The 27,450-nt window shown below is 35.5% G+C and overlaps 2 protein-coding genes across 5 annotated transcripts in view; both read left to right on the forward strand.

Annotated features, from left to right (window-relative positions):
- LOC128237498 (diacylglycerol lipase-alpha-like) overlaps positions 1-27,450 on the forward strand; it is a 95,015-nt gene that overhangs the window by 30,755 nt on the left and 36,810 nt on the right. For 2 of the 3 annotated variants that reach the window (XM_052953080.1, XM_052953081.1), the window contains 4 exons: positions 1,040-1,124; positions 3,890-4,024; positions 6,378-6,479; positions 6,945-7,045. In XM_052953080.1, coding sequence (XP_052809040.1) covers positions 1,040-1,124; positions 3,890-4,024; positions 6,378-6,479; positions 6,945-7,045 — 423 coding nt within the window. Of the gene's footprint in view, positions 1-1,039; positions 1,125-1,750; positions 1,767-3,889; positions 4,025-6,377; positions 6,480-6,944; positions 7,046-27,450 lie in introns of those variants that run through there. The other variant, XM_052953082.1, reaches the window with a different exon arrangement.
- Positions 11,608-14,543, forward strand: LOC128237499 (uncharacterized). 2 transcript variants are annotated; one of them, XM_052953084.1, is made up of 3 exons: positions 11,608-11,625; positions 12,473-12,694; positions 13,526-14,543. In XM_052953084.1, exons 2-3 carry the CDS (start codon positions 12,494-12,496, stop codon positions 13,745-13,747), a joined length of 423 nt encoding a protein of 140 aa, XP_052809044.1. In that variant the 5' UTR covers positions 11,608-11,625; positions 12,473-12,493; the 3' UTR covers positions 13,748-14,543. The 2 variants fall into 2 exon arrangements, with proteins under 2 accessions (XP_052809044.1, XP_052809043.1); XM_052953083.1 differs by lacking the exon at positions 11,608-11,625 and having other exon boundaries at positions 11,668-12,694.

Consider the following 27,450-nt stretch of genomic DNA (forward strand, 5'->3'; position numbering starts at 1 on the left):
TTTCAATGGGTGGTCATAACTTTGGTTCTTATAACCAAGACAATGTTCAGAATCCATGATGAAACCTTGCCATGGACAAGATCTAGCTTGGCTTATGTTTGTGTCTTGCATTTCATGTCATTTACAGTTTTCCTTGAAGGATAACTAATTACGAAGCTCACATGTTATATCCATCAAGGCGATGATGGGAAAATAAAGCTGTCATCCAACTGCCTGGAGTTCAGAATTATAAGACTATTGTATGGAATAGTGTTCCTCTGAGTGTTCTTTGGCACTGGAGGTTTAAATGTTCTGTCATTGTTGATAGGAATTGTTTGTTGTTAGCTTTCTTCTCATTCTACACTGTCAATCATGATAATGTACAAATCATATGAATAAATATGAATGTGTATATACTACAATTTTTTGGAAACCTTGAATACCATTGATTTTGTGATATCCAAAAGAGTAAGTAGAAAAACATAAGAATCGGGGAAAATTCTGACTAGGTGTATGGATTGCACTAGACGGACTATAACTGTTGACATGGATGTTCTCAGTAGATTTCCAATGGAATGTTTGTATAAATTGAATTTGCTGTAATAAAACTGATTTAATCAAAGCTGTTTTTTATTTGTTTAGATTTTATTGCTGTTGTTTATTTCCCAATTCAGACAGGTCAACAGAAGTGTTCGATAGTGAATGCAGTCCACGTTTTCTTTTAATGTGCTGAATATAGTGCTTTTCATGGAAAATTTTAAATGCACAAAATGTGATGTTGCTGCCATACTTGCATTGTAATTTAAATGTAAAAGCTAACGAAATATTCATAAATTAAGCTCATGGGAATTGTGATAAAAAAAAATACAAGAAGAATGTTTGCATGTTTATCCATGAGAGTAGCATATATTGTTTCATTTTAATGAAATTTCACCCTCCTTTTGGCATGCGCTTAGCATTGTAAACTACTTGTTATTGTAGGATTACCAGGGTAAGCTGAGGGTTGAAATGAAATAAAAGTAAAAAAAATGATAATATGAACATATATTGGCTATTTCAGGAAGGCGATGCGGGCTTATGAGGAGAGCTGGGACCGCAGACTTGGGCTGATGTGCTGCTGTGTGGAGAGGAAGGGCAGAAACAAGGTTGGTTATAGTAACATTAACCTGCTGTACATGTGGCCATAAAGGACCACGTGCTGCTGCATGGAGAGGAAGGGCAGGAACAAGGTTGGTTATAGTAACATACTGAACATGTGGCCAGTTGGGACTGCATGCTGCTGCATGGAGAGGAAGGGCAGGAACAAGGTTGGTTATAGTAACATACTGAACATGTGGCCAGTTGGGACTGCATGCTGCTGCATGGAGAGGAAGGGCAGGAACAAGGTTGGTTATAGTAACATACTGTACGTGTGGCCAGTTGGGACCGCATGCTGCTGCATGGAGAGGAAGGGCAGGAACAAGGTTGGTTATAGTAACATACTGAACATGTGGCCAGTTGGGACTGCATGCTGCTGCATGGAGAGGAAGGGCAGGAACAAGGTTGGTTATAGTAACATTAACCTGCTGTACATGTGGCCATTAAGGACTGCGTGCTGCTGCATGGAGAGGAAGGGCAGAAACAAGGTTGGTTATAGTAACATACTGAACATGTGGCCAGTTGGGACTGCATGCTGCTGCATGGAGAGGAAGGGCAGGAACAAGGTTGGTTATAGTTACATTAACCTACTGTACATGTGGCCATTTAGGACCGTGTGCTGCTGCATGGAGAGGAAGGGCAGAAACAAGGTTGGTCATTGTAACATACTTTAGATGTGGCGAGCTGGGACACCAGACTGAGGCTGATGTGCTTCTGTGTGAAGATTTGTTGCTTGTGTAGTCAGAATTTCTTTTTTTTTGAAGGAAATCTGATTTACAAGATAGTTATATGATTTTCGCGTTTGAAATTGATTGAAAAGAAACAGCCTTGTAAACATGGCTTCTAAACCATGATCTCCCAGGAGTAAAATTATTCATAAGCATGCCCAAATAAAATCAATTCCCAGAAATCAAGGCTGGGAAAAGTTGTTTCTCCATTAATAGACAATTCTTATCAGGTGCCTTTTAGTGTCTCTTAAATAATTTCCAATTATGGTATAATGGTGTTTCGTAATTATTGGTTAGACAGGCTTATTTTCTGGTATGTCCTAAATTCTCAGAATGATGCAGTGCTTATAAGGGGGCTGAAACCTGTGATTTGTTCATTAAAACAGCTTAATTTATTGTTTAACAACCAGTATCATGAGTGTATCCAAGAAATAATTGAGGAATGTGATAGGAATGTGAAATGTTCTTGTAATAAACCTTTATATTGTAACTAGAACTCAGTTTTGTGGAATAATAATCTTAGCTCTTGGCAATACAAAGTATTTTTGACATTTTTATAATGTTATTAAGACAAAATAAAAGATGCTATGATTGAAATTAATACAATTTACATACTTGTTAACCAGGTTTTCACAAAGTGAAACCTGGTTATTAGAATGACGAACGGCGTTGCATGGGCAGGCGGCTGGAGGGCCGGGTGGCGTCAGACTGAAACTGAATAACTTTAGTTAGGGTTGACATATCTTGACCCAACTTGGTATAAAGGAAGAGTTTATGGAGACCTTTAATGGGATTGCGTTTGGGGTCCCTAGGGTCAGGGTCAAGGTCACTTTTACTAAAAATAGAAAAATGGTTGAAACTAAATAACTTTAGTTAGGGTTGATATATCTTGACCCAACTTGGTATAAAGGAAGAATTTATGGAGACCTTTCATGGGATTGCGTTTGTGGTCCCAAGGGTCAAGGTCAAGGTCACTGTTACTAAAAATAGAAAAACGGTTAAAACTGAGTAACTGTAGTTAGGGATGACATATCTTGACCCAACTTGGTATAAAGGAAGAATTTATGGAGACCTTTCATGGGATTGCGTTTGGGGTCCCTAGGGTCAAGGTCACTGTTACTAAAAATAGAAAAACGGTTGAAACTGAATAACTTTAGTTAGGGTTGACATATCTTGACCCAACTTGGTATAAAGGAAGAGTTTATGGAGACCTTTCATGGGATTGCGTTTGTGGTCCCAAGGGTCAAGGTCAAGGTCACTATTACTAAAAATAGAAAAACGGTTGAAACTGAGTAACTGTAGTTAGGGATGACATATCTTGACCCAACTTGGTATAAAGGAAGAGTTTATGGAGACCTTTCATGGGATTGCGTTTGGGGTCCCTAGGGTCAAGGTCACTGTTACTAAAAATAGAAAAACGATTGAAACTGAATAACTTTAGTTAGGGTTGACATATCTTGACCCAACTTGGTATAAAGGAAGAGTTTATGGAGACCTTTCATGGGATTGCGTTTGGGGTCCCTAGGGTCAAGGTCACTGTTACTAAAAGAAGAAACACAGACACAGGCTGAAGTTCTTCTGTCAATCATTGAAAACCTGGTTTTCGTCGCATTGCGGCGTTTCTTGTTTCTTTTAGACTACTAAATAATTCATGTTGTTTTTTGTTATCCCTGTAAAGGGGCATTATCTATAGGTTACACTTGATAGATGCCAGATTTTTTTTAATTTTTATGCATTATTGTGTTTAACTCATTTGACTTGGGATAAACTGTGTTCGGATTAACGAGGTTGAAATATATTGAGAAACAGGGAGGGTAAAATATTCTGTGAGATTTTGTGTAAGAAATGCTGGAGCATCTAAGAATCAAAGTCAAACTATACAAAACCAGGTTTCAGTGACAAAAGACGTACCTCCTACTATTAGTATATGGAAATACATCTGTTTTTCCCTTAGGCCCTTGAAAACTCAATTGTATCCCAAAGGGAGTAAAGGCTGTCTGTTTCTCCTGTATGGTGAATTAATTCAAATCTGTTTCTTTTTTCAGAATTCAATGTCAGAAATTGCTCAGCTGTTTACGGAGTTTTTTCGGGACCTGGATGTGGTGCCATCAGACGTTGTCGCTGGTCTTGTGTTGTTGCGGCGCTACCAAAGTTTAAGACAACAGTTCACCATCAACCAGGTTAATTACAGGATAAAAAGAAATTATTTTATGAGCTTATTGATGAAAGTGTATAGATAAAAATGTTGTTAAATCAATGAATTGTTTTAATTTTTTATGGTCAGATGATCTTTTCTGAAGAGGAGACATTAGTATAGCCATGAATGAAATAGAAAGTAAAACAATGACCTTTCTTCTATGCAGTCCATATTTCTAGACTAAGCTCATGAACCCTTTAAATAGATAAATAAATTCTGTACATTCTTTGCATGCAATTTTTACTTCTCTGATAAGTTACTGGTAGAACATCAGCCTCTATTCCAGGGTTCAATCCCTAACTGCGTCATATAAAAATATGTTGTAATATGGTATCAGTGTCTTCCTTGCCTGGTGCTCAGCATAAGAGGGTAGAACTGGCGAATTTGGAGTACTGGTTAAAACCCAGGAAAGTCTTATCCTGTGTATCGGTGCATTACACTGGTTTCATTAAAGAACCCAGTTGTATGACAGGTTCTTTAGTAATTACAGGGAATAAAGTGTCATCCTTTTCCCTTTAATATAGCTCAGTAAGATGGAAATACACCTGGGAACATAGATTATATTCTAAATCATAATTATGTAGTAAAATTGATTAACTGTTTTTGTGTCTGGTTTTCTTACTTACACTGGTTTATTAGCTTGTTTACGGTCTCCTCGGTATAGCACAATAGATTGATATGGACAGAAATTGTCTACAAGATGTTTATGAAATCATTATAATTTATTGATACAGTTTTAGCGGTCTAGGATTTTGTAATCCCAAGGCATCACTGCCGTATATTGTTGTTAAATTTGGTGATTATTCACTTCATGGTTATACAACTCTCAATGTTGTGGGTATGAGTCTGAAGAGAATAATGATCCTGATTTTCAGTGTTGTAAAACATTGTTTTCTCTGTGAATTCAATTTACATCGATCTACCGGTATTTGTGTCTGCCATTATTTCCAAGTTGTTGAATTCCTATAGTTGAAGGCTTTTTTAAAGAAACCTTTCAGGGACACTCTGTCTTTGCTTGTTTTTGTATCTCTAAAGCAACTTATTACTTTCACACTAGTTAATAAAAGATACTGTGAAATCATTAATGTTCGTGGGGCATTAATGTTCGTGGTTTTCGTGGGTTAGGTGATCCACGAATTCAAGATCCCACGAAATATAAACCCTTTATTCACTTTTTCAATTGCCTTGTTACGTTCATACTCTAGTATATTATTTACAGAGGTCGCAGTATAGTGTGTTAAAACCTGTCTCACTGTATAACTTACGATCATTATTCTGTTAATATATTATTACTGCCTTTAACAAATAATGAACCAAATCAATTAAATGTGTTTTATGCAGCAAATGACAGTTATAAGCACGTGTGCTGTTAATGAAAACCTCCAAGTTTACAAGATGTGCATGATGAGTGTCTGTACTCGATTTTTTTATTTAATGAAATAATTAATCGATTACTAGTACATTGAAGATTACTAAGCACCGAACGTGACAATATACGCACCTTTTCGGTGTTTTCACAGTTTGCAAAATTCTTAATTAGCATTAAATTGCTTCCCCTATCTGTATTTATGATCAGGGTACATCTTCTTTTATTACCTTTATTCCCAATTAAATCGATAAGTGACATGGGTATATGCACTAATTGGCATGTCGTACCACATTAGCGAGTGTCATAGAAGACGGAAATCACGGGCCAGCGCGTGGATATTATGCAGACGATCTAGGACGATCGCATCTTCGATTTTTTTTTTCAAAAATGAAAATCCACGAATTTAAGTACCCACGAAATTGTTTTTTTCCGGCAAACCACGAAATTTCATGCCCACGAACATTAATGATTTCACAGTAACTAAAGTCTTCTTCCATCTTAATATAAAAATATTTTAGATTTGCTTGTTTTTTAATGATGCAATCCTTGGCCAAAATTTCAGTGTTTTATTATTCTACAAAATTTCGTCAAGCTGAAATTTTGGCCAAGGATTGCATCATTAAAATACTAGTAAATCTAAAACATTTCACATGTGTAAAAGCAGAAAATACAAAGTCTTACCATACTTGTTTGTTTACATGGATTGTGACCCGTGTTGACCCATGTGGGAACCCCTTTGATTTCATGTGATTCCTCATCCTGGATATGCAAGGTCCCATTACTTATTGGTTATTTCATTATGCTATAATTGACCAGCACTTTTATTTTTATTTTTACAGTTGAACTACTTTTTTTTAAGATAACATTGGGGATTGCCAGTTCTACCATGGCATTCTAGTTAACAAATTTGATCCTTAAATATATCTTTCAGGATGTAAATATTGTTCATGATGTAAATACTTTTCAGGATGAGAATGATGTGCACAGATATCTATCTGGTATTCCTGTCACACCGCGAACACAGTTTCTACAGCTAGGCCAGCCGGAGGTCCTTCAAGAATACAACAAGGTTTTCTTTCTTCTCAATTGTTTTTATGCTCACAATAATGATTCATATGCATTATTCTAAAGAAACAAAAAATTATTATGCCAAACATCGTAATTGTTTAGTGTTGCTTCTTTCAATTTTAGAAATATGATTGATTGCAACTCTTGCAATAAGGGAACATTTGTCATCTTTAGTGAAGGACATGGTTCAGCTAATCTATTTATTTTGCCATGTTTAAATATATACAAGAACAAATAAGCTTGTGGGAAAGAAATTGAAACAAATGTTTTGCTACAAATGACAAAAGTAAAATTCTTCTCAGGGTTGTCACCCTTTATTGCAAGTTAATATATTAGGCCATACCAAATTGATTGTATATTTATCGTCAGAGAAGAAAAAGGCAAACAAATTGTGACAAAAAAGGCATTGTAACTAGAATCCATCTGGTATGACCTTATATCAAACATTTACATATTTCATCCTTAGGTGATCCACTACATGAAGTTTGCGATGGCTGCTTATGGTTGGCCTATCTTTATGATGATGAACACGGGAACCGGCCTCTGTCGAATAATGCCATACTTAAGGTTATACTCTACTATAAGTTTAAAAAAAAACCACACACACATGAGGTGGTTATGTAGGTACATGTATTTTGATTTATGGATATATGATATAAGTCAGTTTCAGCTAAAGAATTGGATATATTAGTTCTACAGAAAATATGTTTAGAATAAAACATTTGTTGTGAAATTAATTGGAATTATCAAAAATGCAAAGGGCAAAAAAAAAAACAATAAAAAATCTGAACCTGAACAGATTCGTACTCGCAACCTTTTGAATTACAGCCCTTCACGTTACCTACTGCATTATATATCTTACCTAACTTTCTACTGTGTTAAGCAGTTTGATAAGAAGGTTTATTCTTTAAGGTAAGTAACTCTGAAAAGGCCACTCTAAATGGACAAAATTTACCTTTTAAAGGATGTAACAGTCAACTTGTCCAAAAGGTCACAGCTCGCAGTCAAAATTGTACTATACACTGTTGTATTAATCTCTTATACACAAAAAATTATGTGCGTTTTGTGAAACACAATACTTTGGTAATGAGTGGATTATATTTGCACATATTTGTGAACAGCTGTGCATGTAAATTACAACTGTTCTGCAATTTGGGTATATCATTTTTTACAAAATCAGGAAAACAGGCACATATGAAACAAGCCACAAGTAATATAGAATCCTGAAAACAAATTTTTCAAATGAAAGTGAAACTGATTATAATAATGTTCTCAGTTATTTGTTAAGTGTCAAGCACAAAATCACATATAGTGTAATATTGCTGTTTTAATCCTTAAATTGGATGTCTGATTACAGAAAAGATAAATGGGTATTCCTGTCTGTCGGATTCGTGTTTGAGCAGTAACAGCTAGATTACGAATATCTATTGACATTTTATTACATCTGTTGCATTGAACACGCCATGGTGTGGGTGTATGATGTTTTGCACTTTATTTCCATGGCGAAATCTGCACTATTTCATTTTTATTGCGCATATAAGAATAATCCTTGTTGAACAGGATGATTTGGCTTGAAATCATAATATTAATCTCCAGGTTTAGGAGCTTTTGCTATGCATTATGTATTATGTAAGCATTGAAATGTTTTATCAGGCTGTAGGTAGACCCATCTTGATGTGGAGGACTCGCCTGCTGGGGCTTTAGGGAAATGATCCCAGAGGATAAGTTTTATTTCAGAAAGCACTCTGGAGGTTTCTTGACATTTCTAGGATAACTATTGATACATTCTAAAAGATTATGTGCATGTCCATGGCTATATAGAGCCTAAGGGGAGCTACTCCAGTGTATATGAAATTCATTGGTAAAACTTTGTCAATATAAGACTCGCAACAAGTTGGGATGTTTGCTTAACAACAACAACAAAAAATGAGAAGATAGCAATAAAGTTCAATTGTAATACCAAAAAATCTTCATTATGCAAAAGCTTTTAAGCTGCCAATGATTTATAAGGTAGAAAGTATTCTAGATTTTACATAAAACTTAGTTTACATGTTCCCAATGACAATCATTTTGGCTTGAACATTTGTAGAGTGATAACTAAGATCAACATGACAGCCTTGATCATAGTATCTATGTATATGCAGGCTGAGGTAGCCCGCTCTATTTTTAGCTTTACCTGCCAAAGGCCAGAAGAGCTTATGCGGTGGTAATGTGTACGTTGTATGTGCATCCGTGCATCCGTCTGTAAACAATTGCTTGTGAACACGATACAGTCTTCAGTTTTGATTGTATCTCGATGAAACTTGTACAGTATTTAGAGTAGTATCCACCAGAGCTTGGTTCCTTTCGAAAACCAGCCAGATCCACCCATGTATGCCTAGATTATGGGCCTTGAAAGTTTTAAAAAAATGCCATTTTTAGCTAAGTCTATTTTTAGCCAAGTCTACATGAGCGAAGCCCCTGGAGCCAAAGCTGGCCGAAACCCTTTTGACCTACTTGTTTATTTTTAAAGCTACAGCAATGAAATTTTGACCATGTGAACATTTTTGAAAACGAGCATCAATGTTGTCCTCGGATGACCTTGACTTTGATGTTTTGATCCAACTTTTTTTATTTTTAAAGCTACAGAAATGAAATTTTGACCATGAGTAGAGTTTTGAAAGCAATTTTTATGCTCCCACAAAGTGGCGGCATATAGGGTTGCCCTTGTCCGTACGTACGTCTGTCTGTCTGTACGTACGTACGTCCCGAAGATTGTTTCCGATCTAATTCTTGAAAACCGTTTGTCCAATCCTCACCAAACTTTAAACACATGTTTGTGACCATAATATCTTGATCAAGTTCGATAGTCATGGAAATCGCTTTAGTCATTTAGGAGTTACGGCCCTTTTTTGCCAAAAATACTTCAAAAATATATGTTTCCAATCTAATTCTTGAAAAGTATGTGTCCAATCCTCACCAAACTTTACATACATGATTGTGACCATAATATCTTGATCAAGTTCGATAGCCATGGAAATCGCTTTTGTCATTTAGGAGTTACGGCCCTTTATTTTATTTTTTTCATCAGATGACCTTTACTTGGCACATAATAAATATTTCATGCAACTAATCTGCTTACAACACTTTCTGTCCTCAGATGTTGAATGTGCAATGTTTTCAGCTTACCCAAACACAAAATGTGAACTATATGTTTGTTACCTATTACCCATACATACATGCTCTGGATTGAAAATTATCACAAGAGCCATGCCAGTAGAGCATAGGCCCTCATGGGCCTCTTGTTTGTAGGTTGTGAAAATTTGGTATTTGTTGATGCATTCGTCAGAATCAATATACTTAAAATGAATGAACAAAAAATTTGAAAAATCCTTGATTGTCATTATCCCACACAAAAATGCAAACAACAAATGGAGATTTGGCCAAGATCATCATCCAACTTGGAGCTTATCTGTGCCTGGCATCCTCTTTTGTGGTCTGTCTGTGCCGTGTAACCTCTTGGATTCGTAGACATCTCCAGTGTTTAATGTTGCATTACCAGCGTGGTCAGATCAGCTATGGTCATTACTACATTGGGGTGATAGCTGACAGGACATTCTCTGTGCCAGACATCTCTTTATTTTCTAGATTGACTGCAACCTGATTACATTGTATTGTAAGGGCAATGATGTAAAGCATGGTGAGATATTTAGCAGTAGAGAGGTTTGCTTGTTTCCTGATTTTTGAGTTGCCTTTAGGCAAACTCTCTGGAGTCATGTTTGATACCATATTTCAGAGTTACACTTTTTTTCGCGGACCCCTTGATTCAGGTAGAATGCCGCGCTGAAAGAAGTTCCATATCTATCATGTTTTCCACATGCATAGTTCAATTATTATGTGTGATGTGTCTTAATAAATCATTTATTGTGCGAGTCTGAAACTCGATTATTTGCATTTTGGTCAAATGAAGGTATTAAAAATGATTTATCCTATCTCGTAGTAATTTATGCTTTTACATATTGTCAGAGGGGTGAGCGCAAGACTGTGCTAAGTGTAAAGCAATAAAGAATGCACTTAGCACAGTCTTGCGCTCACCCCTCTGTCAAATTGTGCAGTACCGGGTAATAAAAGTAGTCCATGAATGTGAAGTGTCGGGCGTGCTATTTTGTTATTTCATTAAAATAAACGTATGGAAATTAAAAAAATTAACGTCGAGAAACGTTTGTTATCATAAGTGATTTATATACAATTCATTTTGAATGTTCGACTAAAATATCGCGGAGGAATCGTCGCCAGCTTCAATCCGGGCTAACTCTTCTACAAACCACAAAATATATCTGGTAAGTAGCCAACTATAACAAATTGTTTTTCCTTCAATTTCTTATTGTATGTGTTGAGTATTTTACAATCATAGCAGTGCATTGTTATTTTTGTCTTGTGACATATCTGCACAATTTACAAAGCGTCCGAAGTCAGTCATTTTTCAAAAACTCTGGGCATCGTTCAACAACACCGGAGCCTGCCATTTTGTAAAATCTCGGCCCTCGTTCAACAACAACGAATCGACAATCAGCAGTTCCGTTTGCATGCACTTGAATATATTGTCATTCACTTGAGTTTTCTTTTTATCGTAGGTTATTTATGTTTGATGTTCTCTGTGCATTTTTAAACAAACCATTTTTGCACAAATTACGTAGCGTCAAGGGGACGCCTGAATTCGACTTCGGAAAAACGATCCGTCTTCGTTCATTTTAGCATGCATGGAATAATTTCGTAACCAAGCCTTATGTTTATCTCGGGTTATATATGTATGTTGTATTCCGTGCATTTCTACTTAACGTTACTCGAGTGCGCATGCTAAATTTAGGTTATCATTTTACTGCGCTATTCGCCCCCACCACCATTATCAAACATTTACATTTGGGATTTTTTTATTGATGTTCACACTCACAGACATGTATTGAATTGACATATTAAAGACTGGTTAAAAATCAATTAACATTTTGTTTACATCAAGAGTTTGATAATCAATAGTTTGAGGTGTTTGGAATATTGGATACATTGTTAAAATATTGTAAAGCAAGTATTTGAGAAGCACTTGTGACTTTTTTCATCAAGTGTGTACATCACACGTGTTTGAATATTGGAAACGAGATTTTAATTGTTAAGTGTGTGTTTGATCAATAGTTTGATTTTAACTTTTTCATTTTTATTGGTCGAGCTTCTTTGATTCTAAGTCCTTTGGACTGTATTGAGCACAAAGTGTATTCTAAGTGTTTTCTCAAAGTGTATATATATAAAAGTGAACACTTAAAAATTGATTGCGTAATTGTTATACAAAGTATACCATCACCCATACATAGAGCTTATTGGATAGAGTGTAACAGGATTCGCCCTATGTGTCTGTCTAGCCGTACACATGTTCGTGTCTGATCCATATCTCCCGTCATGAATAAATGATTTTTTAAATTTTACAGAAATGTTAACCACATCCAAGATTATGTGTTGCAGGTCAAAGTTCAATGTCACAAAGCTTAATTGTCATATATTCTACTAATACAGCTAGTGACTTCATATTTGGCATGTAGGTGTACCTGATGGAGCCACCAATTTTCAGTGGTAACATTTGAAGGTCAAGGTCATCCTTCAATGTCAAAGGTCAACTTTTGAACTATTGCAGATACAGAATTGATACTTGACATGCATGTGTATCTCATTAAGTTGCAGATATTCATTTGTAACATAACACAGTCAAGGTCATCCTTCAAGGTCAAATGTCAAATTTATTTGTGACAAGACCCTTTGGGCGCATTGGTGTTTCAACTACACACTTTTATTTACCATCGCAAGGGTTACAATTTGACAGGGTAATAACTAACGTTTTTTTGTGTGCAAATTTAATGCCCCTTTACAGGCAGACAAATGTTGGCATACATAAAAGATGATGATTGAAAATAAGCAATCAAAAACTTCTTTATGCCACATCAAAGATGTCGATGTTATTTCTCCTTGCAGGACAGCGTTGCCACTACAGTAATGGTGAATGACAAAGAGGTGAATGTGTGGACCATTACGGTGGAGGACCGTACTGGGAAGGTGAAAGTCAGCCTGTGGCGCAACATTGCAGCAGAGCCTGTGGTGTTGGGGGATGTTGTTGCCATCACCAATATTGTTGTCAACAGCAAGAGATATAACAATGAGGAATCCTTGTCGTCCACACAATTTACAAAGATAGAGGTAAATGCTATATCTTGGAACATACAAACATACATGTACTCGAGCAAAAGTTCCTTTCCAAATCCTCTGATCTACCTAAACTATTTGCAATGCACAGACTTGAATTTTAGCATAAAGGTGCATCTCAATGACCCACACATTTTGAGGGTCCACTTGTCAAGGTCACATTCAAGATGTAAAATTGCCATTAACTTTTCATCCATTTGACAAACTTCATATTTAACATGATATTGCATCTCAGGAAGCCACTCATTTTTTTAGCAGCCATGTTAAGGTAAAGATGTCCCATCAACATCAAGCGTTTCATTTATGAAATGTTTATACTACCCCTGGCAATTACGCATGCAAACTATTTTGATAGTGTATTTGTCCCATACTCTAACTTAAAAACTACTTGAAAGAATTAAAGGAATTGAAGGAATTTGATTGCAACTTAGATAGATAGCAATGTGAAGTTGTGCACTTTGCAAGGGTTATAACGCTTGGTCAATTTGTTGCAGAGTTATCTCCCCTTGTTCCATAGTTTAATAGTGTAAACTTTGTCCAGAGCATACTATGACAACTACTAGATTATATTTGATAAAGTTTTAAACAATGGTAGAGCTCAATTAGAGGAAGTACAGTTTACAAATACCATAACCCATGTTTGCTTAATGACAGAGTTATTTCCCTTTGTTACTTTTTCTTGTCCAGTGCATAACTTGAAAACTACCGGATGGAATTTCATATACTGCATACAATGGTAGAGCTCAATGAAAGGAAGTGCAGTGTACAAGAACCATAACCCCTTTATGCTTAATAACGGAGTTATTCCCTACTTTATTTATATAGGTTACTGACATGCCAAACACCGAGATGACGGCCACCATTCTAGGACTTGACCTGGGTGATGTGGAATCCCAGTTACTCACAGAACAGGATGGAATCTTCAATGTATCAAACGAAGTGCTAGTTGCAGCCTTTCAGTGTCAGTTGGAAGACATTACAGCCAAACTACCAAAAACACTGAATTTCATAGCCAAAGGACAGTCTGTGGTCACCTTTAATGAGTGAAAAATCATGTTCAAAGTTTATAGTTTAGAGATGTTTACTTTTCATACACTGGAGCATGACAGTCTGTGGTCACCTTTAATGAGTGAAAAATCATGTTCATAGTTTATAGTTTAGAGATGTTTACTTTTCATACACTGGAGCATTCATAGTGTTGCCTGTTATATCATTCCATCACCAAGAATTACCAAACTTGCTAGCTCTTGACCTGGGTGGTGTGGAATCAAGCTTAGTCACAGAACAGGATGGAATCTTCACTAAATCGAACGAGGATCTAGTTATCACCTAGGATTACCAAACTTAGTGTGAGGATGCATATATTGAATGCAGCGTTCCACTTTCATCAGTTTCATGTCCTTCTGACGTTGACCTTTACATTTGATCTTCATTATTTAGAGTAATATTCTTGATGAAAATTCACTTTAAAACACACAAAAATCTATCTTTGTCTGTTAGAGGACATTACCTATCTGTCATTGATGTGACAGATTGATGCATTATTTGATGTGAAAGTGGCGTATTTTACCTATTATAAAAGTCATTTGAATTCAATTTGAGAATTTTATTTCTCATAGTTCCTGCCCACAACTGTCAATCATTATGTGAACCACCAGCCGCGTTTCACAATTTTACTTTAAAGGTACCAGTATGAAACAAGAGCAGCAATGTGCCAATCAACCTCTTGTGTACTTTTTAATTGGCCAATTGTAAAGCACGCAACGGTTCGTAAACTAATTTACAATCTGGGGTGGGAATCATGAGGCATTAAAATCCTCACACTTTATTCATTTTGGTGTAATTAGGGACCCCCACACATCAATGTTTGTCCATTCGTTTTTTGTTTTTCTTCCATAACTTCAGTATTTCTTAACACATTATCCCCTATGCTATATTTAGATTCCGACGTCATTTTTATATTTTTAGCTAACCAAAAATAATCTTGAAGGCTTGAAGTATCGGTTTATCTCAATGGTTTTAAAGGCATTATGGGATATAGAGCATTTGCTCCTAAGGAGCAAATGCTCTATTTCTCACAATTTCTTCAAACATCAGCCACAATAATTGTGCAATAATGTGTCTCTAGGAGATAATGAGTTAATGGAATTTGATAAAACTTCATACAATAGTAAAGCTCAATGGGAAGAAATGCAGTGTACAAGAACCATAGCTCTAATTTACCTAATTATGGAGTTATTGACCTTTGTTACTTTGTCTTGTCCGGAACATAACTTGAAAACTACTGTATGGAATTTCATAAAACATCATACAATGGTAAAGTTCAATGATAGGAAGTGCAGTAATTTGCTTAATTACAGAGTTATTGCCCTTTGTTACTTTTTCTTGTCCAGAGCAAAACTTGGAAACTACTGGATGGAATTTCATAATACTTCATACAATGTTAAAACTCAATGAGATGAAGTGCAGTGTACAAGAACCATAACTCTTAATTTGCTAATTATGGAGCTATTGTCCTTTGGTACTTTTACTTGTCTGGAGCATAACTTGAAAACTACTGGATGGAATTTCATATTTACTTCATACAATGGTAGAGCTCACTTGGTCAGAGTTCTAGTTCAATTACATATTGTAGGAAAAAATCTACCTCTTTTACTAAAAATGATTTCATCTATAACGTTTTTGGTCATTACTTTTACCAGACGATATAGGTTTTTTTTCGTGTTTGAAAGATTGAATATTCATCAGCAGAATTACTTTTAAATCTTTGTCAGTGCATATCTCCTATACTATATGGCCTACGATCACCAAATTTGGCTTGTGGTTGCATTTTTGGATTGTGAAGTGTCATGTATCACTATCATTCTGACCTTGACCTTCACATTCTACCTTGATTTTCACACACCAATTGAGTGGAGGCGTCCATGTACCATATATGCATGTCTACTAGTAGTTAAGTTTTAAATATACTTTAGTTAAATACAAGGAGTACAGGAATACTCGCATTTTATTATACCAGGCTTTAAAAATTGAATTTGCTTTTGCCAAATTCCAGCTACAGCTGTCTGCATTCTTTTTACATGCTCTTGGTGACACCTTCCCTAATTGACCACTACCTATCTAAGACAGGTAGTTGTATTAAAGAGTTGTTTTGCTGAATACACTCAACAAAACTCCTAATCGGTCACCTAGATAATCTTCTAATATTCCCTTCCCTGTACAATAAGCTTAATTACAAATTAGATTTATGAAAAGACCATTATCTCGTACACATGCTGTGAAAACTTGGTTCACGTACTACGCTTCATCAAAAAGATACAGTGTCTCAAATGACAACACTATCAATAATAAAAGTCACAAAATCTAACATAGCGTATAAAGGAAGAAAAATAAAAATACCACCCTTTGTCACTTTAAAATGATATTACATGACATGTGAGACTGATACACAGTCACCAATGGCTTAATAAGTTAAAAAAAAATGTTTAACTTTAACATTACCTTCTATGTGAAACAGAGACTGTGTCAAAAGATTTTAAAAATACAAAATCAATGAAAAATGTGATTCCCTATGGAATTTGCATTGTAATTTCTTTTCCTTGTGACTTTTGGATTAGGAGTAATCACATATGAACTGTGTTTTCTCTGCCGTTTAAGCTTCGATTTAGCTGAAATTTTCTAAGAATATTGCCACGAGATGGGGAAAATAGAATACTGAACTGTATATTGTTGACACTTTATGCATTTTTCAGGAAAGTTACTTTACTAAGTGACCGATTAGGAGTTTTGCCAAGTTTACAACAGCTGAGACAATTACTAATTTTTCAGACAGGACAGAAATATAGTTTTAAAAAAAATCCAGTTTAAGAAGTGATCGGTTAGAACTTTGACTGAGTGTATGTCATTTCACATATCTTACAAACTATTGATATGTCATTTGCTTATTATGTTGCCTATGATTTCTTTCTATGTTATGACTAAACTTTTACTATACTGTACATATCGTTGTCTGTTTATCTTTGTTTCATTCAACTTAGATATTTTTTCAAGCCAATTTTTTTTTGCTAACCTTAAATTAATATAACAGGAATACAACTGCTTTCATAGTACATTGTTTACCCATTACCCGATATGCTATATTTGGATGATGACATTATTTTCTACACTTGGTTATAAATTTTTGAAATGCTTTGCAAAAGAAAAATTGAATTTCTAACAGTTTTGAAAACCTTTTTAAAAAAGTGAGCATTTGCTCCTTAAGAAGATTAAGAATATGCTCCATTTTTAACATTTCTCGGATGCATCAAAATGTGTCTTATCAGATAATGGGTTAATAGTGTCGCGGGTTAGTGTTAGTACACATAATTAATGGCAACATATCAAAGCCAAGATCATCCTTCAAAGTCAAAGGTCAAATTTAAGGTTAATCAAGATGTTAATAGGCCATATTGCATACAGGCAGCAAATTGTTTTACAAACAGTGTTTTATGTGAAACATGAGACATATTTTTTTACAAAACTGATAATGTACAACATAAACCTTGTACTTGTATTACTTTTACACCATCTTGTATGTACAATCTCATTCTAACCAGTATTTCAAGCAGATTCTATGCCAATCTAGTCATTGTTTTTTTTCTTCATCTCATATCAAAGGCTTAGAAAAAATAACCCCTTCACTCCCAGGCCAAGTGTGCACATGAAAACTATTATATTTACTTCCAACTTAAAACACTTCCCCAACCTTTGGTAATAAAATCTATGGATTGAATTTCAAACAGTTTGGATCTAGATGAAACTTTAGTTACTAAGTGTCTTGTACAGGCTCAAGCCATATTCATAAAGCTCCTAAGGAAAATCTTAAACTTAAGTGAACATTTCCATTGCAGATTTCTCACTTTTTTACCCATAATACTTCAATGAAACTTTGCATTCATATGCAAAACTATGTTTTTCATAAGCATGAAAAGTTTCTTTGACGTTTGCTTAAAAATAAATTGGAAATCCGCATCTGAAATGTTCACTTAAGTTTAAGATTTTCCTTAGGAGCTTTATGAATACGGCCCCTGAGCTACTGTGTGCCATTTAGGCCAGTAAACAGGTTAAATATTCACTATTTTGTTACCTCTGATTTTTTACCAAATCATACTTAATGTGCAATGTATCTATTTTCTTGATAAAAATAAAAGAAAAGTCCACAAATTTTTTTTTTTGTCACTATAACCACTTCATCAACGTCAAGGTCACACTGATTTCAACTGTTTTATGCAAGACTTGTAACTGCAAGTGATTTTACATCCGACAATTGTATACAGCTGTTTGTCTCCCTCCAAGTGTGACTTTGACCTTATAGGTAGGGACCTGGATCTTGTATATGTCACATCATCTTCATGTGCTGAACAACTGTGTATAGTTCTTTCAAACCATGACAATATTACATGTCTCATGTCTGCTAAAAATCTAGAACCTTTCGTCAAATATTTACAAAACTTTTGTTTACTCATATAAGCTTCATTTAGCAATGCATCTGCAAGAAACTTCTCTTTGCAACTCTCAGGACCTTCAGTCCTTTGATATTAATGATCTTGTTTCTCCTATTTTGAGAATCCTGCACTGCACTGATCAGTTTGTGGCGGAAGGCCCCAAAAGGGCTTTAGACAACGGATGATGTTCAGACAGATGGTATTTTGACAGACTTAGTGAGACAGTCTCAAGAGAATCAGACTCTGAAATAATTCCAAGATATACACAATTACACCCATGCAAATTAGTAGATGCCATTGGATAAAACTTGATTAGAATTTCCCAAAGCAATTCTACATTTAATTTGTTTCAAAATAAAGTATTATCTGCTTTTTCACCCTCTTTACATTTGAAATAAAGAACAGAATTACAAACTGCTTTTTCACCCTGAGACTATACATTTGAAATAAAGAACAGAATTACAAACTGCTTTTTCACCCTCTTTACATTTGAAATAAAGAACAGAATTACAAACTGCTTTTGCACCCACTATACATTTGAAATAAAGAACAGAATTACAACTGCTTTTTCACCCTCTATACATTTGAAATAAAGAACAGAATTACAAACTGCTTTTTCACCCTCTATACATTTGAAATAAAGAACATAATTACAAACTGCTTTTTCACCTTCTTTACATTTGAAATAAAGAACAGAATTACAAACTGCTTTTTCACCCTCTATACATTTGAAATAAAGAACAGAATTACAAACTGCTTTTTCACCCTCTATACATTTGAAATAAAGAACAGAATTACAAACTGCTTTTTCACCCTCTTTACATTTGAAATAAAGAACAGAATTACAAACTGCTTTTTCACCCTGAGACTATACATTTGAAATAAAGAACAGAATTACAAACTGCCTTTTCACCCTCAGACTATACATTTGAAATAAAGAACAGAGTTACAAACTGATTTTTCACCCTCTTTACATTTGAAATAAAGAACAGAATTACAAACTGCTTTTTCACCCTGAGACTATACATTTGAAATAAAGAACAGAATTACAAACTGCTTTTTCACCCTGAGACTATACATTTGAAATAAAGAACAGAGTTACAAACTGATTTTTCACCCTCTCTATACATTTGAATAAAGAACAAAATTACACACTGCAATAATTTTTTAATGTATTCTCCACCATTTATATTGTATATGAGTCATCCTATTCTATCACTGTTACCATTGGCTGAATAAAATAAGCTCATTTGTTCATCAGACACCTTAATTTCTATATCCTGTTCCCGAGAGAGAATGTTTTCTGCCAAGTATGGTGAGGAAAAGGCTTTATTGCCATGATCCTTGCTGATCTCCAAGGTTCATTTATGTTGACTAATCCTGTGGCAGTATTCCCCATTAGGCCCAGTCCACTGATAATCATGTCATCACAGGGTAGTCTGAAGTGTTGGTGGCTTTATGACAATTTATGGGCTGTCTCCAATTTATTTTTCCATTTATTGTATTGCCTGTATCATCTTAGACAATTACATCAACCGACAAGGCTGGATTTCCTGAACAGTATTGTTATATAGGATATACCAGCTCTTAGAATTTGAAATCACAAGAAGTTGTTAGACAGTTATAGTGCAAGTGCAGCAAAAGCAAAATACAAGGCTTTGCTTTAAATACGAATCCCTTAGTTTCGTCTCCCATATCATGTCCACAATAACAATATGAACATAGAACTAGGTACACATGTCCACAATGACAATATGAACATAGAACTTATGTACACATGTCCACAATAACAATATGAACATAGAACTAGGTACACATGTCCACAATGGCAATATGAACATAGAACTAGGTACACATGTCCACAATAACAATATGAACATAGATGACAATATGAACATAGAACTAGGTACACATGTCCACAATGACGATATGAACACAGAACTAGGTACACATGTCCACAATAACATAATGAACATAACACTAAGTACACATGTCCACAATAACAATATGAACATAGATGACAATATGAACATTGAACTAGGTACACATGTCCACAATGACAATATGAACACAGAGCTAGGTAAACATGTCCACAATGACAATATGTACATAGAACTAGGTACACATGTCCACAATGGCAATATGAACTTAGAACTAGGTACACATGTCCACAATAACAATATGAACATAGAACTAGGTACACATGTCCACAATGAAAATATGAACATAGAACTAGGTACACATGTCCACAATGACAATATGAACATAACAATAAGTACACATGTCCACAATAACAATATGAACATAGATGACAATATGAACATAGAACTAGGTACACATGTCCACAATGACAATATGAACATAGAACTAGGTACACATGTCCACAATGGCAATATGAACATAACACTAAGTACACATGTCTACAATAACAATATGAACATAGATGACAATATGAACATAGAACTAGGTACACATGTCCACAATAACAATATGAACATAACACTAAGTACACATGGCCACAATAACAATATGAACATAGATGACAATATGAACATAGAACTAGGTACACATGTCCACAATAACAATAAGAACATAGAACTAGCTACACATGTCCACAATAACAATATGAACATAGAAGTAGGTACACATGTCCACAATGGCAATATGAACATAGAACTAGCTACACATGTCCACAATCACAATAAGAACATAGAACTAGGTACACATGTCCACAATGAAAATATGAACATAGAACTAGGTACACATGTCCACAATGAAAATATGAACATAGAAGTAGGTACACATGTCCACAATAACAATATGAACATAGAACTAGGTACACATGTCCACAATGAAAATATGAACATAGTACTAGGTACACATGTCCACAATAACAATATGAACATAGAACTAGGTACACATGTCCACAATGAAAATAAGAACATAGAACTAGGTACACATGTCCACTATGACAATAACAACATAGAACTAGGTACACATGTCCACAATGAAAATATGAACATAGATGAAGGTACACATGTCCACAATGAAAATATGAACATAGAACTAGGTACACATGTCCACAATGGCAATAAGAACACAGAACTAGGTACACATGTCCACAATGGCAATATGAACACAGAACTAGGTACACATGTCCACAATGGCAATATGAACATAGAACTAGGTACACATGTCCACAATGGCAATATGAACATAGAACTAGGTACACATGTCCACAATCATAATAACAACATAGAACTAGGTACACATGTCCACAATGAAAATATGAACATAGAACTAGGTACACATGTCCACAATGAAAATATGAACATAGAAGTAGGTACACATGTCCACAATGAAAATATGAACATAGAACTAGGTACACATGTCCACAATGAAAATATGAACATAGAACTAGGTACACATGTCCACAATGGCAATATGAACATAGAACTAGGTACACATGTCCACAATGACAATAAGAACATAGAACTAGGTAAACATGTCCACAATGACAATAACAACATAGAACTAGGTACACATGTCCACAATGAAAATATGAACATAGAAATAGGTACACATGTCCACAATGAAAATATGAACATAGAACTAGGTACACATGTCCACAATGGCAATAAGAACACAGAACTAGCTACACATGTCCACAATGGCAATATGAACACAGAACTAGGTACACATGTCCACAATGGCAATATGAACATAGAATTAGGTACACATGTCCACAATGGCAATATGAACATAGAACTAGGTACACATGTCCACAATGGCAATTTGAACATAGAACTAGGTACACATGTCCACAATGGCAATTTGAACTTAGAACTAGGTACACATGTTTACAATTACAACATGAACATAAAACAAGACCCAGATGTTCACAATGAAATTATGCACCATGTGGAACAAGCCACATTACTTTGGTCTTTATATTTGATGAGTTACCCCCTTGATCAAGTGAAAAAAGCTGATGAGTATTTACATTCAGTTGCTGTGCTCTTGTTTAACATTACAGCTGTTCAATCTCTGTGAAACTTTATACTAATGCTATGGTTAAAAAAATGCAAATAATGTTTGCAAGAATGCATTTCTGGGTACAAATTCCAACTACTCTGGCAAAGCTGCCTTACTGTGTTATGTCCCTTGATTAACTGAGTGAGGAACAATGAACAAGGCACTTGCTTGTGGTGCTTTAAATTTCATCACAGTTACAGCCATGAAAAGAAAACTGAATATCTCTAAATTCAACCATTAAATGTCTCAGAGGATATTGAAAGGTTTCACTTTTTTGATATTTAAACCCACATTTGATGGAATTTCAAGAATAATCTCTCTTTAAATGAACACGGTTAGTGACATTTTAATGCCAGAAAGAACTAAGTCAACATTCTGAGCCACAGTTCACCACTTTTATGGGGCGAAAATTGTGCTAGGATCTCCTTGACTGCTGGAAAGTGCAAATCTAAGGACTTAATAAGGGCTTAAAGCCCACTTGGATTTATTCCACAAATAGTGATCATAATTAATTTCCAGAAACTAAACTAAACCTGTCAATAGGAGGCATAAAACAGATTTAATCCTTGTGTTTATTTCATGGATACGTGATCAACTTAATTCAAGTAATCACATAGTAATGATCAAAGCCCTTTTTACTTTAATTGAGAATAATTAATACTCTCTATTGTTTTTAAAATTGTTGGTCTCCAGTGAAAGGCATTAAATCAACATAGCAACAGAATAGAATGAGGGGGTGAAAGCGAAAAGGTTCTGTCTTCTTCTTTATTTAATGTCACTTAGAACCTTTTCTCATTCACCGAAGTTAAAATTATGAAACCTGAATCTGTTTGCCCTTGACCATTACCTCCTTGGTTTAAGAATAATATTGAATACAAGTCCATGTGCTTTTGTTAGCCCAGGACCATCATGTGACTAGTAAATTTCTCCACTGGTCAAATAGTATTAAATATTTTAGTGTCATGTCTGTTGGTAACAAAATGCCATAAGTATGGAATTGAACTGTTCGGTCAAGAATGTTTCTAAGTCATTTGGTGTCAGGGGGAAGCTTGCAGTATCACAGCCAAGCAATTTTGCAGATAAAACCACCTGATGTGGTTGCTGACTTATGGCATTTATACCATAAGTGCGTAGGCAACATCACTGAGGTTACTTCTTACCAGCATTAAATAATTGATTAAATAACATTTCATAGAATATTGAAAGGTTGCACATCTTTGATATTGAAACCCACTTTGATGGAATTTCAAGAAGTAATCCTGTTTTTAAATGTTGATATTTTTCTGGAAACACAGAGCACCTTTAAGGCTTTATGTATGCCAGATAGAATGAAGTCAGTATTCTTATCCACAGAGGACCAATTCCATGGAGCAAATATTGTGCAAGGATCTCTTTGATTATCTGAAAGTGTGAATCACAGATAAATCTTTATTTGCTTTGTTTTCCACAAGAATAATGATAATCATTTTCCAGAAATAAATATCTACACTGGCAGAGGTAAAGAAAAAAAAGAGATTTAATCCTTCAATTTATTTTATGAAAATATGATAATCTTATTTCAAGTTATCACATAGAAATAATCAATGCCCTTTTAATTTTAACTGAGAAAATTACTCCTTTTTTGAAATTGTTGAGCTCCAGTGAGAAGCATTAAAAAAAGCATAAATATACAGTTACTGTATAATCATACAGATAATTACCGACAATCGATACCTACCAGGTTTAATGAAATTGATTTGTTTAATAGTTCTAGATCATCATGTGACTAGTAAATTTTGCCATTGGTATAGAAATTATGAATATTTTGGTGATATGTCTATAATTGGTTATAATTTGTTCGAATCACCATAGTTTGCTTTTTTACTCCCTGATTGTTTTGCTATTACAGCAAATGCCGTAAATGTCCTATGATATGTGCCCGGCATGTGTCTTTTTGAGAGCCCTGTGCGCTAAATAAGAACCATGTTTCCCCATTAGGCAAACATTTGATCATTACAGTATGGAATTGAACTGTTAGGTCAATATTTTTTCTAAATCATTTGGTTTCATATGGAGAACTTCCAATGTGACAGTCAAGAGTTTCTGCAGACAAAACTACTAAATCTTCTGATAGTGGTTGATAACATAATTATGGCCTTTATGCCATACTCTGAGGAGAGCAGGCAATGTCACAGGAGAGTGTTCCTACAGTTACTACTTACCAGTATTGAATAATTGATGTGGGAACAACACTGTGTCTCCTTGCATTGCTATGTTATTAAGTGGTGGTGTAGTTTGTCTTTGAAATCTGTGGCTTTGGGAGGTATTTTATGGCAATGTTGCATGCATTTTCACGCTCTAGATTCAGTGAGACTTTTAAGAACTAATTTGATTTCTCAGGCAATCTATTCAGAATGCGGTTATACTGTTAAGATATTGAATTACAGATATTAAAAGTGACATTAACAAGAGAGATAAGCCGGAATTAATTCAATCTAATATCTAATATAGTGAACCATTTACAAACATGGTACATTATAAAATCTCTTTTGCTTCCTGGTGTCTGAATAAAGAAGCTGAAGTTTTAGGAATATTCCCCCTAGCTAGCTATAATATCATCTGCTCGGAAAACAGCTTCCTACTTCCATCCTCTTGGAAAGGGTTCTGACATATTCTCCCATAAACAGCTTACTACTTCTATCCCCTTGGAAATGGTTCTGGCATATTCTGCCAAAAACAGCTTCCTACTTCAATCCCCTTGGAAATGGTTCTGGCATATTCTCCCATAAACAGCTTCCTACTTCCATTCCCTTGGAAAGGGTTCTGGCACATTCTCCCGTAAACAGCTTTCTACTTCCATCCCCTTGGAAAGGGTTCTGGCACATTCTCCCGTAAACAGCTTTCTACTTCCATCCCCTTGGAAAGGGTTCTGGCACATTCTCCCGTAAACAGCTTTCTACTTCCATCCCCTTGGAAAGGGTTCTGGCACATTCTCCCGTAAACAGCTTCTTACTTCCATCCCCTTGGAAATGGTTCTGGCACATTCTCCCATAAACAGCCTCCTACTTCCATCCCCTTGGAAATGGTTCTGGCACAAGCTTCCTACTTCCATTCCCTTGGAAATGGTTCTGGTATATACTCCCGTAAACAGCTTTCTACTTCCATTCCCTTGGAAATGGTTCTGGTATATACTCCCGTAAACAGCTTTCTACTTCCATTCCCTTGGAAATGGTTCTGGTATATACTCCCGTAAACAGCTTCCTACTTCCATCCCCTTGGAAATGGTTCTGGTATATACTCCCGTAAACAGCTTCCTACTTCCATCCACTTGGAAATGGTTCTGACATATTCTTCCGTAAACAGCTTCCTACTTCCATCCCCTTTGAAAGGGTTCTGGCACACTCTCCCTTAAACAGCTTCCTACTTCCATCCACTTGGAAATGGTTCTGACATATTCTTCTGTAAACAGCTTCCTACTTCCATCCCCTTTGAAAGGGTTCTGGCACATTCTCCCATAAACAGCTTTCTACTTCCATCCCTTTGGAAAAGGTTCTGGCACATTCTCCCGTAAACAGCTTTCTACTTCCATCTCCTTGGAAATGGTTCTGGCACATTCTCCCATAAACAGCTTCCTAATTCCTTCCCCTTGATAATGTTCCATATGCTTTGAAAGGGCTCAAGCATATTGTCCCATTAACAGCTTCTTACTTCCATATGCTTGGACAGGGTTCAGGCATATTTTCCCATTAACAACTTCCGACATCCATATGCTTGGAAAGAGTTTAGGCATATTGTCCCATTATCATCTTCCAACTTCCATATGCTTTGAAAGGTCTCAAGAATATTTTCCCATTAACAACTTCCGACTTCCATACACTTGGAAAGGGTTTAGGCATATTGTCCCATTAACAACTTCCGACTTCCATATGCTTGGAAAGAGTTTAGTCATATTCTCCCATTAACAACTTCAGACTTCCATACACTTGGAAAGAATTTAGGCATATTCTCCCATTATCATCTTCCAACTTCCATATGCTTGGAAAGGGTCCAGGCATATTCTCCCATTAATAGCTTCATCCTTCCATATGCTTGGAAAGGGTCCAGGCATATTTGCCAATTAATAGCTTCATCCTTCCATATACTTGGAAAGAGTCCAGGCATATTCGCCCATTAATGGCTTCATCCTTCCATATACTTGGAAAGAGTCCAGGCATAGTCGCCCATTAATAGCTTCATCCTTCCATATACTTGGAAAGGGTCCAGGCATATTCGCCCATTAATAGCTTCATCCTTCCATTTACTTGGAAAGGGTCCAGGCATATTCGCCCATTAATAGCTTCATCCTTCCATATACTTGGAAAGGGTCCAGGAATTTTCGCCCATTAATAGCTTCATCCTTCCATATACTTGGAAAGGATTTTCTGTTTTTGCTGGGAGAAGAATTGAATTTGAATCATACTATTCAATGAATATAAATAGTTTTTGTTTTGTGTATCAAATCATTGTCCTATATATGTTTTGAGCACTGCAGACTCCTTTTGAAAAAGTGCTTCAAGTAATATCTAAGAGTTTTTCTCTGTAAAAAGAATGATGATTTATTGACATACAACTTTCCAAATGGAAAAAGGCCCTGACTTTCAATCACATTGAAAATAAAATGTTTTAGCAAATAGATTTATTTTCTCTCTTGACATGTTCTCTTGTAAGATTCATACAATATTTGTTTAGGTCAATTTATATGCTTGTATTGCCCATTTAATGATTTAAGACTGTCTTTGTTTTTGTTAATGTGATTGATAAAAGATGTTTGGTCAATCAGCGCAGACTGCCTTCCATGCCATGATTCCATCCAGATTCTCATTATCAGTCTCTATTGAATCGTTAAAAAGTGTTTTTGTTGCTTATGAATATATTCATTGTTTGATGTGTTATCAGTATGAGGGAGCAAAGAAATCATGTGACCACAAATATGAGCAACCACAGTGGAAATGGCACAACAAAACATTTTTTTATAGTTTCTTTTTACCATCCGTCCGTCCGTCCGTCCGTCCCGTCAGTCCGTCTGTGTGTCCGGCTCAATAACTCGTGTCCGGGCTGTAACTTTCCCTTGTATAGACAGATTTTAAAATAACTTGCCACATGTGTTCCACATACCAAGACGACGTGTCGCGTGCAAGACCCGTGCCCCTACCTCAAAGCTCAAGGTCACACTTAGTGTTTATTCACAATGGAGTGCTGCATATAAGGACATAG

Source organism: Mya arenaria, chromosome 6 (genome assembly GCF_026914265.1).
Source record: "Mya arenaria isolate MELC-2E11 chromosome 6, ASM2691426v1".
Lineage (NCBI taxonomy): Eukaryota > Metazoa > Mollusca > Bivalvia > Myida > Myidae > Mya > Mya arenaria.

Coding starts and splice junctions, on each gene's coding strand:
- LOC128237499 (XM_052953083.1), top strand. CDS start 12,434: ATGCCACATCAAAGATGTCGATGTTATTTCTCCTTGCAGGACAGCGTT. Junction 12,695..13,525: donor CACAATTTACAAAGATAGAG/GTAAATGCTATA, acceptor TTATTTATATAG/GTTACTGACATGCCAAACAC.